Source organism: Ambystoma mexicanum, chromosome 14 (assembly GCF_040938575.1).
Source record: "Ambystoma mexicanum isolate Mex_15411 chromosome 14, UKY_AmexF1_1, whole genome shotgun sequence".
Taxonomy (NCBI): Eukaryota; Metazoa; Chordata; class Amphibia; order Caudata; family Ambystomatidae; genus Ambystoma; species Ambystoma mexicanum.
Window position 1 is genome coordinate 535,353,836 of NC_090940.1, and position 17,500 is coordinate 535,371,335.

Here is a 17,500-nt window from a genome sequence, read left to right on the forward strand (position 1 = left end):
TATCTAGTGGCCATTGCTGCCCGCGGATCGAGCGGCCGGCGCCCAATCCGGGAGCAGCAATGCTTACAAACAGGGTGTCATTGGAAAGGGGAGAATCTCCCCTTTCCAACGACACCTCTACCAAAATAATTCCTGGTGTCTAGCGGTCCCCACCCCCTCCCCCCTTCCCATGCTGCTTTTGCATTTTTTTTTTTGTGTCCCCCACCCCTGGGGGCAGATGGTCACCCATCCGCCCCCAGGGATCTCCATACATGTGGCCCCATGCTTTGGGGCCAATGAGGGGGTGCGCTTACCTAGTAAGCAGCACCCCCTCCCCCCACTGTAAACACATCCCTGGTGGTCTAGTGGCCATTGCTGCTCGCGGATCGAGCGCCCTGCACCCGATCCGTGAGCAGCAATGCTGTCACACAAAGTATCGTTGGAAAGGGGAGAATCGTTGGAAAGGGGAGAATCTCCCCTTTCCAACGATGTCTGCCTCGATCTTCGGCTTGAAATACAGCCGGAGATCGAGGCAGAGAGAGAAGGGCACTCGCCTCTCTTCACCGCGGCAGCCCGAAAATGGCTGCCGCGGTGAATTTACTTTGTTTCACGCCGGCGTGCATTACGCAAGCCAACGTGAAACTGAAGGTAATCCAGCCCCCTGGCAGTGAGGGGGGACCTCCCCCTCACATAGCCCAGTGGTTGGATAACAGTTTTGAGTGATACCTGCTTTGCCTTGCAGGGATTGCTCAAAACGGACTGCCAAAAAGGACGAGCTATCTCTTCCTTGGCACTGCGTACGTAATGTCAAGGACGAGATAGCTCGGCCTTGGCACTAAAGGGGTTAAAGGACGCCATAGAAGTGGTCCCGGCCAACAAGGTAAACAGGGGTATGTATTCAACTTACTTCCTTGTGCCCAAAAAAGATCTAACAATGCGCCCTGTATTAGATTTGAGGCCTGCAAACAAGTATGCCAAGCCACAAAAGTTCTGCATGACCACGCTACAAGAAGTAATCCCGCTTCTAAAAAAGGTGGATTATATGGCAACACTGGATATGAAAGATGCCCATTTTCATATTCCAATGTTTCCAGCGCACAGAAGGTTCTTGCGTTTCAAGATAGCGAACCAGCACTACCAATTTAAGGTGCTGGCCTTCCGAATAGCCTCGGCTCCAAGGGTATTCACCAAGGTACTGGCGATGGTGGCAGCGCACCTGCGCGGGGAGGCAATCCCGGTGTACCCTTACTTGGATGACTGGCTCATAACAGGAAAATCACCTCCTAATTTGCAGACAGAACATTCAAACAACAATCAAACTCTTCTTTCGATTGGGCTGCTCGATCAACGAGAAAAAAATAAAGCCTGGTGCCCAGCACCTCCAAACAGTTCTTAGGAGCTATTCTAAACACAGAGGAAGGGTTAGTCTTTCCCTCAGAGGAAAGAGTAAACAACTTGTTACTGCAAATACCACACCATCAGGCCGGCCGCCAAATAAGGGTACACAAAGCAATGCGTTTAATAGGCATGATGGCATCTTGCATTTACCTGGTTCCCCACGCGTGCCTGCGCATGCGTCCCATACAGGAGTGGTTGGCGAAACAATGGTCTCAGGCAAGCGGTCAGTGGGACGATCTAGTGGTCGTTTCGCCAACACTAGTACAAAATCTTCGCTGGTGGACGAGACAGAATCTGACCAAGGGGAAACCCTTCTACGATCCACAGATACAAGCAGTGGTCACAACAGATGCCTCACTAGCGGGGTGGGGGGCGCACTACCTTCACCAGACAGCTCAGGGTCTGTGGTCTCGCTCTACGGCTCAGAACCACATCAACGTGCTAGAACTTCTAGCAGTGTTCAAAGCCCTCCAAGCATTCGAACCCCATTTAACAAGTCTGTCGGTGCAGATCCTAACAGACAGCACCACAGTAATGTTTTATATCAACAAACAAGGAGGGACACGCTCTCCAAATCTATCCAGAGTTGCACAGAAAATCTGGAGATGGGCACTCAGACGGAAGATGTTCCTGGCATCTCAACATGTTCCAGGGGAACTCACCGCTCTAGCAGACTCACTGAGCAGAGACCCCCTGCCAGAAGAACCCGAGTGTCGTCTACACAAAGAGGTCGTAGAACACCTCTTTTCCCTGTGGGGTTTTCCAACTATAGACCTATCAGCCACAAGCGAAAATAGTCAATGCCCAGACATCGCGTCCAGGTTCCCCCAACCAGGATCCAAGGGGAGCGCCCTATGGATGAAGTGGACAGGGATGTTTGCCTACGGTTTCCCACCAACCCCTCTGATGAGGAAGGTGGTGAACAAGATCCACAGGGAACCGATGACGCTCATCCTAGTTGCTCCTATGTGGGCGAGACAACCATGGCATCCACACCTACACAAACTGGCGATGTGCGACCCCATCAAACTCCCGTGCCGGTGCAACCTACTCTCCCAGCACGAGGGGATAACAGTGCATCCTCAGCCCAACTCAATTAACTTGGCAGCATGGCTCCTGAAGTCATAGAGTTTGGACATCTCAATTTACCCCAGAGATATATGGAAATCTTGAAAGAATCAAGAAAACCTAACACAAGGCACTGTTACTATGACAAATGGAAACGATTCGTTATTTGATGCCAGATTAAGCAAATCAACCCAGTTGATTGTACTCCTAATGTTGTCACCTATATGCTCCACCTATTAGATGCAGATTTATTGTTTAACTCATTTAAAGTGCACCCGGCAGCTTTATCAGCCTACACCACTTCCCATAATAAAGTGTCATGGTGGAAGGTGCCAGTTGTCAAAGCATTTATGGAAGGGGTAAAGAGACTCCACCCTCCAATTTCTAACCCACCACCAGGTTGGGACCTTAATGTGGTACTTGCTAAACTCATGCCCCCCCCCCTTTGAGCCCATGCACTTCCATAAGAAGGGTCAGTGAAATCCAAGCTCTGTCAGTGCAGGATCCTTTCTTTACTATACATAAGGACAAACTGGTTTTACGAACTCACCCTAGGTTTTCACCTAAGTTCATTTCAAAATGCCATGTTAACCAGTCTATTGAGCTTCCTGCTTTCTTCCAAGAACCCAAAAGCTCAGCTGAGGTGAAACTCCACACACTAGAGGTGAGGAGGGCGGTCCTCTACTACGTAGACAAGACCTGACTGCTAAGAAAAACAGATCAGCGGTTTGTCTCCATAGCGCCAGGTAGAGAAGGAGATTGCGTCTCTAAGAACGCTATCTCAAGGTGGATAGTCGGATGCATCCAACTGTGCTATTCCCTTTCAAATAAGACACTGCCTTTTTCGCAAAGGGCCCACTCTACAAGAGGTACTGGAGCCACTCTGGCTTTCATTGCAAATGTACCCCTTGACAGCATTTGCAAAGCAGCTACATGGACCTCTGTTCACACCTTTACTCGGCACTGCTGCGTTGACACTCATTCCAAGACAGATACTCAAGTGGGACAAGCGGTTCTAAGGCATTTGTTCGCTCACATCCCACCTCCTAACACTGCTTGCTAATCTATGCACAGCATGTGCTCTAAGCAGATTCCACAAGCCTCAGAAGGGATACATTACTCACCGTAATCGTATTTCTGATGCTTGTATCTGCTTAGATTCACATGCGCCCGTCCCTTCTTCCCCTCTGAGAGAAGGCACATGGATGCTTGTAGTCTTATCTATCTTATCTGCTTTGATACTCTGTACTCGCGCTACTTCTCATGCTACCTCATGTCAGAAAAAATACAATCTGAGGGTCCTACACATGTGAGGGATCATGGGTACAGGAGACGTCACACTAGGTATAGTATTACTGGCAGGCCCTGGTTCGACAAACCTTTTTCGAGTTTCGAAAAACAAACTTTAATACTCTGCAGCTTCCACTAGACGTCAGCCTATACACAGCATGTGAATCTAAGCAGATGCAAGCATCAGAAATAAGATTCCGGTGGGATCCAAGATGGCCGCCGGGATAGGGAGACGCACATAGGTCGCGCTCCGCCCGGGCCGCCGCTGAATTGAAAATAAAGCACCTTGGAATCGTGGAATCTACCACGACAACACTCCCGGGAAGTGCAGGGCAGCACTCGACAGCGGGAGACGACCTCGCATCGGCGGGGGACACCCAGACATGGCACGCGGGAACCGAGCGGAGCGGCCGCCCCTCCCCCTCCGGAGCCGCTCACGAGCTCCCGCAGACGAGGGGAACCATCAGAGAGACGCGGGCGGCTGCTGCGCCACCCTGCCCACGGCGCGGCACCCGGATAGAGCGGACAAGGGAGGGGGAGGGTGCCGGCGCGCCCCCCCCCCCCAAGGAGGAGACGAACAGTGGCTGGGGTGAGGGTCGGCAGAACACCGCGCGGCCCGCCTGGAAGAAGGAAGGCCAGGCACCTCGAAACTCGTCTTCGGTCGCCCGGAGGCGCACAAGGTGAGCGCACCCCCTGCCCCCCCCCCTCCACAACACCAATTAACTCGGGGGGGCACCCCCCCAAACATCATACCAGCCCAACTCCGGGGCCAGGAGGAGAGGGGGAGCGCCGAAGAAGGGGGAAAACAAGGACAAATTAGGCTTGGCCGCCCCTCCCCCCCCCCGGAGCCGCTCACGAGCTCCTGCAGAAGAGGGGGACCAACAGGGAGACGCGGGCGGCCACTGCAGCGCCCAGCCTACGGCCCGGCACCCAGACAGAGCACACGAATGAGAGGGGGAGCGCCGAAGGGGGAAAAAAGGACAATTCAGGCTTGACCACAGACGAAGCCCTCTCGAGGGCACCTGCCTCCCGCAGGAAGCCCCTCAACCCCACCAACAACCCCACATAACAGGGGGGAAGCCAGCAAGGACTACAAGCAAGACACCCCCCCCCCCCCCCCCGAGGCCTCTCAAAAGCACACTGCCATTCCCCATACCTGGAGGAGAAGAGGATCCCCCAAGGAAGGCATGTCTAAATCAAAGGGGAAGGGGAACGCGGTACTCCCGTGTTCGCAGTCCTCTAAACAAGATGCGAACCTTGTCCAAATGTGGTCGGCTGAATCACAGATCCACACCCGGGGGAGACCCCGGGAAGACTCCCCAGAGGACCGGAACCACACCAATGCAACTCCAGCCCTTCCATCAAGGGAAGACATGCACTCCTGGTTCGCGGAGCTACAGGAAAGGTTTATGACCACCGTCCAAGACCAGTTCACCTCAATGAGAAACGAAATGAAACGGGTAGTCCAAGAAGTGAAGAGAGACATCGCCCAACTGGAAGAGAGAACCGACACGGTGGAAAAAATAATCCAAAACCTAGAAGAAGAGACAACCCAAAACAGTGAGACCCAGGAACACCTAGCACGCCTAACCCACAACCTAGAGATCCAGTGCGAGAACTTAGAAAACCGATCACGCAGATCTAACATACGGATCAAGAACATCACGGAGGCAGTACTCGACAAGGACCTCAAGAATGCAGTACAGGAAGTCTTTAGAGACATTCTGGGGGCACAGGAAACGGTCACCATAGGGATAGACAGAATCCAGAGTGGGCCCAAAAAGAACAGGGGCGCCCGGAGAAAGACCCAGAGATGTTCTAGTAGCCCTATCTTCATACCCACAAAAAGAACTTATTTTAAGAAAGGCGCGACAACTGGACCACATCAGGATGAACGGGACGGACATACAACTGTACCAAGATCTAGCCTCGATCACACTTCAAAAAAGGAGAGATATGGCACCGCTAATCAAGGTACTGGTGTCAAAGGAAATTAGATACAAATGGACATTCCCTTTCGGCCTACTGTTCAGCTGGGAAGGCAAACAACGAAGAGTGACAACATGCGATGAGGGACTGCAAATAATGGACATACAAACGGAGGAAACGGCGGAATCGCACGACAGAACAAGGGGCGGCTTGCAGAAAAGGCCGAGAGGATGGGAAGAGATACGGAAAAGAAAGAAGCAAAATGGGTAACCATTCAACTCAACATTAGCCCACGGAAAACACTAATTGGCGGCCCGGGAAGGGCCCTCTTGGGATCGCAACTCAGGAAAGTCTGAGATCATGCGGGGTTTAGGACCCCCCGCGAAACTGTTACCGAGCATTTTGAGGGCCGGGAGCGATAGGCGCAACGCCCTAGCAACCATAGGTACCCGGGCCCTCCTCGGGAAGTTATACGTTCAAAAGTTGGAAGTTGGGGGGGTTGGTGAGGGAGGGGGGGAGGGAAAGATTCCGGAAGACGCACAGTTCTCACATCGTAAGGAAATGGGATTCTCCCAATCTCACAGTACGAAATGGGAAAACTTAGAATCCTAACATACAACGTACGAGGATTGAACTTCCCGATAAAGAGAAAGAAACTGGAGTCCCTGCTGAGGAGAGAAAAGGCGAACGTCCTCCTGCTACAAGAAACGCACATCAAAGCACAGGACAAGCAGAATATACGCCTCAGGGGATATCGGATATGGGCACAGTCGAATGCCACGGACAAAAAAGCGGGAGTCCTCATAGCCATTAGAGAATGAGCTAAGGTCACTCTAACGGACAGGCACACGGATAAAGAAGGGAGACTAGCAATGGTCAACGTCCACCTGGACGGGTCCCATCTAACTCTGGCCACAATCTACGCACCAAACACGGGACAAGACGGATTCATTCGAGAGGCTCTGGAGAAGCTAGAGGGCTTCGCAAAGGGAGAGGTGATCTTGGGAGGAGACCTAAACCTGGCATGGCAGCCACAAATTGACAGAAGCACAGCGGGCCCCTCCACACAGGGTGCCCCCTCCAAACGACTCAAACAAAAAATGGACCAACTCGCACTCTGCGATGTGTGGAGACTGCAAAAGGGCCAGCAGAGAGGCTACACCTATTTCTCTCACGTCTACAACACAATGTCAAGAATAGACTATTTCTGGGTTTCGGTGGGCCTTATGGGAAAAATCCAAGATATTGAAACAGGGTCGATATCCCTGTCGGACCACGCCCCACTGTGGCTGGACCTAACAACCCCAGAAAAAGGAGGAGGGCTGTGGCGCTGGAGGCTACCACAGGATATCCTACAGGATCCAGTAATGGGAGAATCAATTAGGGACAAGATATCGGAATACTTTTCACAAAACGACACAGGCGAGCCCCCACTAAGCACGGTCTGGGAGGCATTCAAAGCAGTGACCAGAGGCAACTTCATAGCCCTGAAAGCCTCCAAAGACAAGCAAAGACATCGCTGGGAAAAAGAACTCGAAAAGAAAATTTCGGACATACAGGAAGAAATTATATCCCACCCTACTAGAGCCTTAAAAAAGGCCCTAAAACACACACAGGGGCAATTGGAAATGCTTCGAACAAAAGTAGCAGAAAGATCCCTCCAATTTCTAAAACAACGGCTATACATAAAAGCCAACAAGGCGGACAGACTCTTAGCAAGACAGCTGCGAGAGAAACAAAAGTCAATAAACATAATGAGCATGCAGGACAAGCAGGAAGAACTACATACACAAACCACAAACATAGGGAGAATCTTCATGGATTTTTACCAAAATCTCTACACCTCGGAACAACCGAACGAAGCAGACCAAGACGCTTATTTGCAATCCCTCCCCTTAAAGAGAATCCCAGAGGAAGACAAAATAGCACTAGAGAACCCGATCACGGAGGAGGAAGTAAAAAAGGCAATTGTGGCACTCCCAACAGAGAAGGCACCCGGACCAGACGGTTTCACCGCCCCATTCTATAAGAAATATGCAGATTTACTTATCCCCGTCCTCACGAGACTTTTAAACACCTTTAAAGAACAGGGCAACGTGACTCAATCAATGAATGAAGCAAAGGTCCTGGTATTCCACAAAAAAGGGAAAGACCCATCCCTCCCCAGTTCATACCGCCCCATAGCACTGATTAACATTGATGCAAAAATATACACTAAAATTCTGGCAAACAGGTTATCCCCACTTCTCCCGTCTCTAATAAACCCAGACCAATCAGGATTTATCCCAGGGAGACTCACGCATGACAACTTGAGAAGAATAATACACCTGGTTGAGAAGTCCGAGATCACCCAAACACAAGCAGCCCTGCTCTCATTAAATGCCGAGAAGGCTTTCGATCGGGTGGAATGGTCAATACTATTTAAAACACTAAAACATATGGGTTTCGGAGACCAGTACATAAAAATGGTGAAAGCCAACTATACCTCCCCGTCCATCAGGATAGCCATTAACGGGGCGGTCACGGACAAAATAGAAATAACACGAGGCACAAAACAGGGATGCCCAATGTCCCCTCTCCTATATGCCATTTTCCTGGAACCAATTCTAACTAGAATAAGGGAGACAGAAGCCATTACGGGAATAGAAATGGGAGGCTCACAACACAAAGTAATAGCATACGCAGATGACATGCTGCTAGCCCTTAAGAACCCGGGAACAGCACTTCCTCAAGCTATTAGAGAGCTAGAAACCTTTGGGGCGATATCGGGCCTCAAAATTAATAAGAACAAATCAGAACTCTTGCTCTTGTCCGGAGGGGGGCAGGAAACGGAAAGAATAGCAATCTCGCAAAACCTGAAAATAGCCGATAAAGGAATTAAATACTTAGGGGTCACACTAACTAGTAAGATAGAAACATTATACAATGAGAACTACCCCCCCCCCCCCCTACTGGGAAGGGTAAAGAGAGACCTGGAGCGCTGGAACCCCCTAATGGTTTCATGGTGGGGTAGAATTCAAGCCATAAAAATGGTCATCCTTCCCAAAATGCTTTACTACTTTCAGGCTGTCCCAATCAAGGTCCCCAAATCATTCTTTAGAGCACTGACCAAAGCCATCTCATCCTATATATATGGAACAAAAAACCCCCTAGGATTGCCAGAGCGACCCTCACTGCCCCAACAAAGGAGGGGGGAATGGCCCTTCCACACTTTCGCAAATACTACATGGCCGCGCAACTATGGGTCCTGAGAGAATGGCTGGGGGACAATCAACAAACAATATGGGTGTCTCAGGACAGAGCGGTAGCCAGAGCCCCTTTGGAGGAAACACTATGGAAAGCAAAACAACATAGGCACCCCAACCTTCGCATTAGCAAAATCATGACGACCTCCCTCGAGGCCTGGGACGAGCAGACAAGGAAGGGCATCATGACCACAGTGGAGGGGCCTTTCACACCCATCTGTCGGAACCCATTGTTCCCACCGGGAATGGAACAGGAAGCCTACGAGAAATGGGAAGCAGCAGGAGTCACAAAGATAGGCGAAATGTTCCAAGACAAAGAAATAAGGTCTTTCAAAGACTGCAGAGAACTAATAAATCTAACGGAAGCAGACAAATACGGACAGCTAAGACACTGGCTCACAACCACAGACATCAAAACAGCTGCCACAAGGGATCTCAAGCCATTCAAGAAGTTTCTAATCACCAACTCAGGAACAAGAAAATGGATCTCCTCGCTCTACACATTCATTAACACCACTGGGGAGGAACTCAAATGGTCATACATGGTCAAGTGGACGAAAACATTGGGGGAGGAAATCCACAAACGCCAGTGGGAAGACCTATGGAACTCCATACCGAAAATGACCCGATCAGTCCAAAAAAGAGAAATGTGAATAAAAATAGTAACCCAATGGCACTACACTCCAGAGAGACTACACGCCATGTACCCACAAACAACAAACACGTGTTGGAGAGGCTGCCCGGAGGTGGGCACATGGAGACACATCTGGTGGGACTGCCGGGAAATCAAAACCTTCTGGTCTGAACTGAAGGTGGAAATTGTAAAAATATTTCCAGAGGCCGAATTCCTAGGCGAAAAAGTATGGCTTTGCGGATTCAAAGATCAGGCAGCTAGGAAATTCAGGAAATCACAATGGCGGGGCTTCATGGGTCTACTAATACCCGCCTGGGCGTTAATAGCCCAAAACTGGAAGAAACGAGAGCCCCCACTTATGTTCACATGGCTCCAGAAAGTATGGACACAACTGACCATGGAAAGCTAACACATACATTACAAGGAACGAAAGAGACCTTTACAAAGGAATGGGGAGAAATACTAGAATATCTGCAATCAGATTACATAGAGCAATGGTGCCCTCATAATATAAGAATATCGGACTTAATGAGAACATAAGCCTGCACAGAAATGAAGAACAAACGAGAACCTTCCGGGGTGGGAGTTGGGGGGGAGTTGGGGAATGGTCTGGGGTTCACATTGTTGTAAGAGAAAATGTTAAATAAATCTTTTTTTAAAAAAAAGAAATAAGATTCCGGTGAGTAATGTATCCCATATTTTCCAGTCAAGAAGGCAATGGAGCCTCTGTTCTTTGGAGCTGCACTCCCATCAAAAATGGATTTCACCAATTAGCGGCATAAATTGCAGAAAAAGTAAGAAAGTTGGGAAACGCCCAGGAAAAACTGCCTAACGAAGTCATAGAAGATAAAAAGCTTTATTAGGAAATGCAGTTTAAAAACAGCTTCCCAATTGTATCCGTGCCAGAGAGGCAGGCTGACGCATTTCGCACACTCCTGTGGCTTACTCACAGTAGCTCCTTCCTGTGTTGGGAGCCCATTTAAACACATGCGTGCATTAACAAACAGTGAAAAGGTGACTTATGCTGGTTACTATTGTTTCTGTCGGCCATTTTTGAAAGGACTTGTGTATCTCGCAGAGTATATGGGCATGGTATTTACTGTTTGATTCAAATTTATGCAATACGTGCAATTGCTAATACATTTCTCCAGTATGTTTTTTAGACAATATTGCGTAAAGCTTTGCCAGTAATTGGTAAGCATGCCCATATTTCCATCTGTGTATGTTGGTCATAGATCATACATGTGTGTACCTATAGTGGCCCAGTGCTCTAAAATGGATATTATGGCACCATATTGTTTAAACTTGCGTCAGGAAGAAATTATGTCCCACTTTTCCTGACTAGGAACATATCATAGATCAGTTGCATATAAGCAAAAATACTGAAGTGCAAATGCATATTGCATGACTGGACTAGATCCTTATAAAATGATATGTATGTGCCTCCACTTTATATTCAAGTAAGAGTGTATTGTGCTAAGATGTAGGTAATTCATCAATATCTACTCGGTAAATTAATTTAATAATGGTCAGGTACTAGTACATAGTCTAAAAAAGAGAATCATTTTCATATCTATATATATATATATCATATATATCTATATATATATATATATATATATATATCTCCATTGTGTAATAAAGTGCAAGTGCATTACATAACAGAGATAAGAATGAATATCTAGAACATATACATATCCAATGGTAAAATGCTAATACAATCTATAAATCACCACTATGATGGTAACTATTCAATATATATAGGTCTGATTGCACAATTTGCAAGAAAGTGACAAAGTGCTCGCTCACTACAAAATTACGAAGCCCTATGGGGAACCTTTGTATATTCACACATGATATTAAGAGTCCTTCCTTCATCTCTGTTTTATAGCTGACATTGTATTATGTTACATATTACGCCACAAGTCAAAAAATATTAATATTGGTGTGTGTAACCAAATTATATTAAAAGTGAAAAATAACCAAGGACTTTCAGCAAGAAATGTCAAACAAAGGAAGACAAGGAGAAAGAAGAAAAGCAAGATCAAATCAGAGGAAAAAGAGGGGAAAGAAAGGGGTACAAAAAGAAAAAAAAACATATATATATATATATATATATCACCTAAACCCTTAGAAAAGTATACAATTCTTCATCTAAATTGTGGCCTGTCGGATTTTTACTTATAAAATAAATTATATATTTCGTTTCTTCTTGTCGCAACAGTTTTTCACTGTCGCCTCCTCTCGGGCCGGTTACAACTTTGTAGATACCAAAAAATTTAAGAGTTTGGGGGTCACCATCGTGAAACTCTGAAGTGTGTTTGGCCATAATAGCTCTTATGTGTTGCAAAATGCGCACTTTTAATTTACATTTGGTACTGCCCACATACCACTTGAGGCAACTCAGACTTGCATGAAATTTTGCCCTTAATTTGCATGGGTGTCTTTAGGATAGGAGAGGTATAGCTGCTACAATTAAAAGCATATTTACAAATGTTGCATTTGCTGCACTTAAAAAAGCCATCCCGTCCCCCTGAGAGCCAATTTTTGTCTTTGTAGATGTTATCTGAGACCATGTAAGTTTGCACTACTAGATCTTTGATGGACACGCTCTTTCGAAAAGTTATATCGGGGCGTTCTTGCAATAAGTTGCCTAGATCTTTGTCCACCTTTAGAACTTTCCAGTATTTGTTGATGATATTCTTTGTAATGCGTGCATGGCTTCCAAAAGTTAGAATCAGTCTGGTAGTGTTCTCTTCTGTTGTGTTCCTGGAATCAGATATATATATTTTAAATGGGCATTAACCATAACATTGCTAAGTGAATAGCAATACAAGTTGGCTGACTATGGCGGGCTGTCCGTTATCCAGTATGCACCAGCATGTTAATGCTAACATACAATGTTTGTTTTTCGGATATATAATTTGCTGGTGCAAGGTGTGTGGCCAGCTGCATTGCGTATAGGCAAACTAATCTGTTTGCTGTAGTTTGCAGTAGAGGACCAAAGAGGTCACCCTGATTATTCAACAACATTTCTTTAGCCCCTTTACCTAGATTTAGCAAAAAAAGTGGACGTGCCTTATGGAATATATGCATAGATCTCCCTGCTGCTTTGCCATTCTGGCTTTGCTAGTTATGTAAAAGGCAGCAGAGTGTGTATAGTGGATTATGCTAATGTTTTTATTTTCTGATCAAATTTCTATTGCTACATCCTGCTAACTCTAATAATACATTTTACATGGGTAGGGTGTGGCTTAATATTGGTGTTTGAAATGAGCTTGCATTATCGGGGAACTGGTAACCTGCCCCTTTTAATCGGCCATCTTTTTGAGGCTCCAATCACAGTACTTATTGGCCTGTTACTCATGCTGTGATAGTGAAAGCCGCCCCACCACCTCGTGCCTTGGCAGGACTAATCATAATCTTCTTGTATACCAGTATTGACCTTTGAAGAGATCAGTGGATCAGGATAATCTATAAGCTTCTTACTGTCCTCTCTTCTGTCAGGATTACACAAGTGGCGCACTGCTAACGGGGGAACTGAAGAAGATCCTCATCGACACATTGCAACCCATGATATCTGCACACCAGGAGAAAAGGAAACAGGTCACAGACGAAATGGTGAAACAGTTCTTCACGCCAAGAAAACTGTCCTTCGACTTTTAATAATGTTGGATGCTTTCCTATGATCACTTATTTAAATGAACATGTAATATATGAATGGAAAGACACTGTACATTTTGCCCATATCTGAACACATTTCGCTTGGTAGCCTTTTAAAATCAACAGTGTGCCATCCAGCAAGAAGAAATGTACCATGGGTTATATATTGATGTGAAATCTTAAAACGTATGTGCAATGTATATTAGCAAACAGGTCAAAAAATGATTTTTTCTAGGTTACGGATGACAGTCGAGGCGCGTATTCTTATATCCGCAAGGGTGCCAGTTTGACATTCCATTCCAAGCCAATCTGGCTGATGCTAAACTGAAGTCATGACCATTTGTAACTCCAGCTGTAAATGTGCATTTCTTTGCATGACCATTAGGGAAATAAATTAGATTCCGAGACTTTTGGTTTGATTGGCTTCAGAAATGGCACTATTTAACATGGAGTGATCTGGGAACACTACTTGGGCTTCAGGATGATATCTGAAATACCGCCTCTCTTTTGTCTCTCGATTAAAATAAACATTGATGAGCAGCAGTTTAGAGGTGCCTGAGTGCAGGTAATCCGTAAACCTCTCGTTTTGCTCTCTATGTAAGCTCTGCCACTGATGAATCTTTTAAGCCACAGTTTTGGGCATTTTATGGCAAATCCGAACATTGGAGAACTGTCCACGATCAGCCACACATCCGAAACACCTTGCCAGACTTCAGTCATGTTCATACCATGACTTACTTCCAAGGACTTACAAGCCTGTACAAGAGTTATTAATTCAACCAGAAGATATTAAAATGTCTGATCCTACTTAGACAGCATTAGTTGTTCTCAAATAATGCACATTTGTTTAAAATATTTGTATCTGTATCTTTTTAATTACAGCCCATGTTCTTTCACGTGCCTCCTATAAGTTGCTTTTGTCCAGGTTGATATTTAGACCTCAAGTAACCGGTAGGTTGGGTGCACTGTACAGTGTGCTTAGAATGTTGACAGCATGCTGCTTCGTTTTCGGGCTTTGTGAATTTTCTCTAGCCAACTTGCCTTGTGAAATTACGCCCCCCCCACCATTCTTCTTGCATCTTTTTTTCTTCACGATTGATCATGCTGATGTGCTGAGTTCCCTCTCTTAAAGAGGGAAAAAGGACTTTTGTACAGATCTAGGCACAAAGAAATGTTTACAACTGGCTTTATTGATCATTTATCAGGTTTTATCACAGAAACCTATTTCTCCTTGCAGTGCAAAATGTTAGTTTGGGAATGGAAATGGTTCAAACTACACTCCACATGCCCGCTCTCTTGCAAACACGTCTTTCATTACATTATTTATAATCCGTACCATAACGCCATATACATTTAATTAATGTTTTTCATAATTGACAATATGATTTTAAAATTTTTATGGTTTCATAATAAAAGTGTTTTTAGAAAAAGTAATTCAAGATTTGACTTTAGGGCCATGTTCGCATATTTATCAATTTGTTACTCTTTGGCTGAATAAATATTAAACAATATGATCAGCCTCTGTGATAAGATGTACACTGCAATAATAGTGAGACCAAGAAACCATTTTAATAGTGTGTATGCTGAAAGATTGGTTTCATTAGAAATGCTGCTAATGAAATGTCAACATTGTTTTATTGTTCTGTGTGTATTCTAAAAATTAAAATTGTAAAGTGGAAGCCAGGAGTACACCACCATCGCATGATCTTTTAAAGTTGTATATAAAGTCTGCAATTTACACTATTCTAGCCTGACAGTTGTTTTTTTTATTTCTAAAACGTGTGTAACTGCAGAGGTTTCGCACAAGTTGAGTGGCCAATCCCTAAGCTCCAGTACATTTTATCAAGTTTTCATGTGCCTCGGTTTAGTGTAACACCATAGGCACATTAGTCTGAAAACTGTCATCCCATAGTTATCATTGGAAAAGCAAAACTAGAAGTGTCAGCAAAGTCCCATTAGTTGAAGTACGGATTGCCAGGAGGCTTTGCACATGACCTGGACTCTTTTCTAGGTTTAATCATTTGCCCATAGTCCGTCTTTTTATTTTAGATGTTTTTTAACCTGCGATCATTCTGCAAAGTTGCTTCAGCATGCAAGCGAAAGGATAACCGTTACAGGTCTGCTTAGGCCCTATAAAGCCAGGATGGGGGTTGTGAGAAACCCGAGGACGTTCTCACAAGTAGTCCCTGAGGATCATTGGTTCATGCGGCCAGGAGAGGGCCAGCACTCCTTGATCCCAAACCTGGGAGTGCACAGGTGAGGGAGGATCCCCAGTGCAGGGGGTCCTTGGAGGCTGGGGACAGCGTGCCTGAAGGAGAGACATGGTGTTCAGTCCTTTCCTTGCCCTGATCCATCTTACCCTACCTCTCTACCTCTACTGTCATGGGTTATTGTTACACCTCCCCTGTCTTAAATCAGGACTTTACATCAGAGAAGATCCCTGAAGATAAGACACGACAGACGCCCATTATGTACCCCGAAACAGCCTACCCTCCTGCTATTTCCATGGGATGCTATCACTTTAGTCTCATCATACCACAACTCTTCATCTTGGAAAAGGGAAAGAGAAAGAACCAATCCTTAAAAGCAACCTAGTTTTCCCTTCTTGAAACTTAAAGGACAATTAATATATCTCCCATTGTCCTCTCCTGAGAACTACAAAACCTGGAATTCTTATTCACAAAGACATCCCTCATTGTCTTACATGTTCGTACACAAGCTACCTACCGGTACAACAAGAAATTACAATTCCCATAATTCCCTTAACCCACTGAGTTACCCATTTACTAAATCTAGGAATGCAGTGGCCCTGTCCCACTAATGAGACCAAGCAGGGTCAATCGCTCAATTACAATAGCACCTACTCTGCCTTTAAAGTACATTCTATCCATCATAACTCCCCCGCCCCAATTCCGCAAATTACTAAGAAGAATGAAGATTACTCAAAAACACAATGAGAAACGGAAGACAGACTTCCCAATGCTAACACTGGACTGTCCCACTAATAGAAACGGGCAACAAGGCTGCTGGCAGAAAGAAGGAAGTTGCTCTTTGGAAGACAGGAGGGAGGCTGCAAGGCTGAGTCCGGCAGAGGATCCCTACCAAACTTCCAAGCACTCAGTCAGCAGGGCTGGGAAAAATTGCCAAGACACTGATCAAAAGCTGATGAGAGCCAAGCAAGAGAAATACATTTCCAAGAGGCCACAAGGTTTTTCACGTAGTGAGACCCAAAGAGTAGAGGAGATCCCTCCTTCTGAACCACCACCTAGCACCTCTTGCCCAGTGCATTGCATCGCTACTTTCTGCTCCAATTTTCAATGTTATGCAGATGACACTTGGCTCTCTTTCAGGCTCCCCTCAGCCATGTCTACTACTTTTCTCATACCAGACTGTCTGGCCGCAATTCAGGAATGGTGTGCCGTCAATGTTCTCTGCTTTAATGCCAGTAAGATTGCGATCCTCCTCATTGGGACACCCGCTCCCTCCTTTCCTCTCTCTCTCTCTCTCTGTGGATGCCCCCTCTGGGCCCTCTTCCTGTTCCTTCCTGTGAGGCTAAGAACCTTGTTGTCATCTTCGACTCCACCCTCTCCTCACATCTCTGACGTCTCCAAGAAGTCAAACTATCAGTTGTACCTCCTCAGAGGTATTCTTCTGTTCCTCTTCTTCCCCCAGAAGCTCACTGTATCTACAGCTCTGGTTCTCTCTAAGCTTGACTACTGTAACAGCCTCTTTTTAAATCTGCTTGCCTATACTCTTCAACCTTTAAAACTTATCCAGAACAGGTCTGCAAGACTTGCCCTTGGCCTCAAGCCCAGGGATCCTATCTCTCCATCTCCGAAATCTCTTCACTGGCTCCCTGTGGCTGCTAGGATCAACTTCAAGACCCTCTGCATCACCCACAAGGCTTTCTGGGACCGCTCTACCTCCAACTTTCTCTTCCAAAACCTCTTTCTTCTCGAGCTCTCCGCTTATCCACCTCCAACTCCCCGAGGGTCAGCCACTTCTCCAAGCAGAGAGTTGGGGACAGATCTATCTCCTCTGGTTGGGGCCTTCCTCTGGAACATCCACCCTGCCTCTCTCAAACTTGAGCAGAACCACCTCCAGTTCCGGAAGCAACTCAAGACCTTCCTTTTCACTTCTGCTTTCTAGCTTCCTCTCCCCTGCTGATGGACCTGACTGCTCCGCGCACTGGTCTCCCTCTGAACTAGAGTACAGGCTCCTGCAGTTGCCCTCACACTGCTTCCGGGCTCCCCAGCACTTAAGGGTCTGTATCTGCAACCCTATAGTCCCTTCT

The 17,500-nt window shown here is 46.3% G+C and overlaps 1 protein-coding gene across 3 annotated transcripts in view; it reads left to right on the top strand.

The window, feature by feature from the left end:
* WARS1 (tryptophanyl-tRNA synthetase 1) overlaps nt 1-14,949 on the top strand; it is a 285,365-nt gene extending 270,416 nt beyond the window's left edge. For 2 of the 3 annotated variants that reach the window (XM_069637773.1, XM_069637774.1), the window contains exon 11: nt 13,051-14,949. In XM_069637773.1, coding sequence (XP_069493874.1) covers nt 13,051-13,209 — 159 coding nt within the window. In that variant the 3' untranslated portion in view covers nt 13,210-14,949. The remainder of the gene's footprint in view (nt 1-13,050) is intronic. The other variant, XM_069637772.1, reaches the window with a different exon arrangement.
* The last annotated feature ends 2,551 nt before the right edge of the window (nt 14,950-17,500 follow it).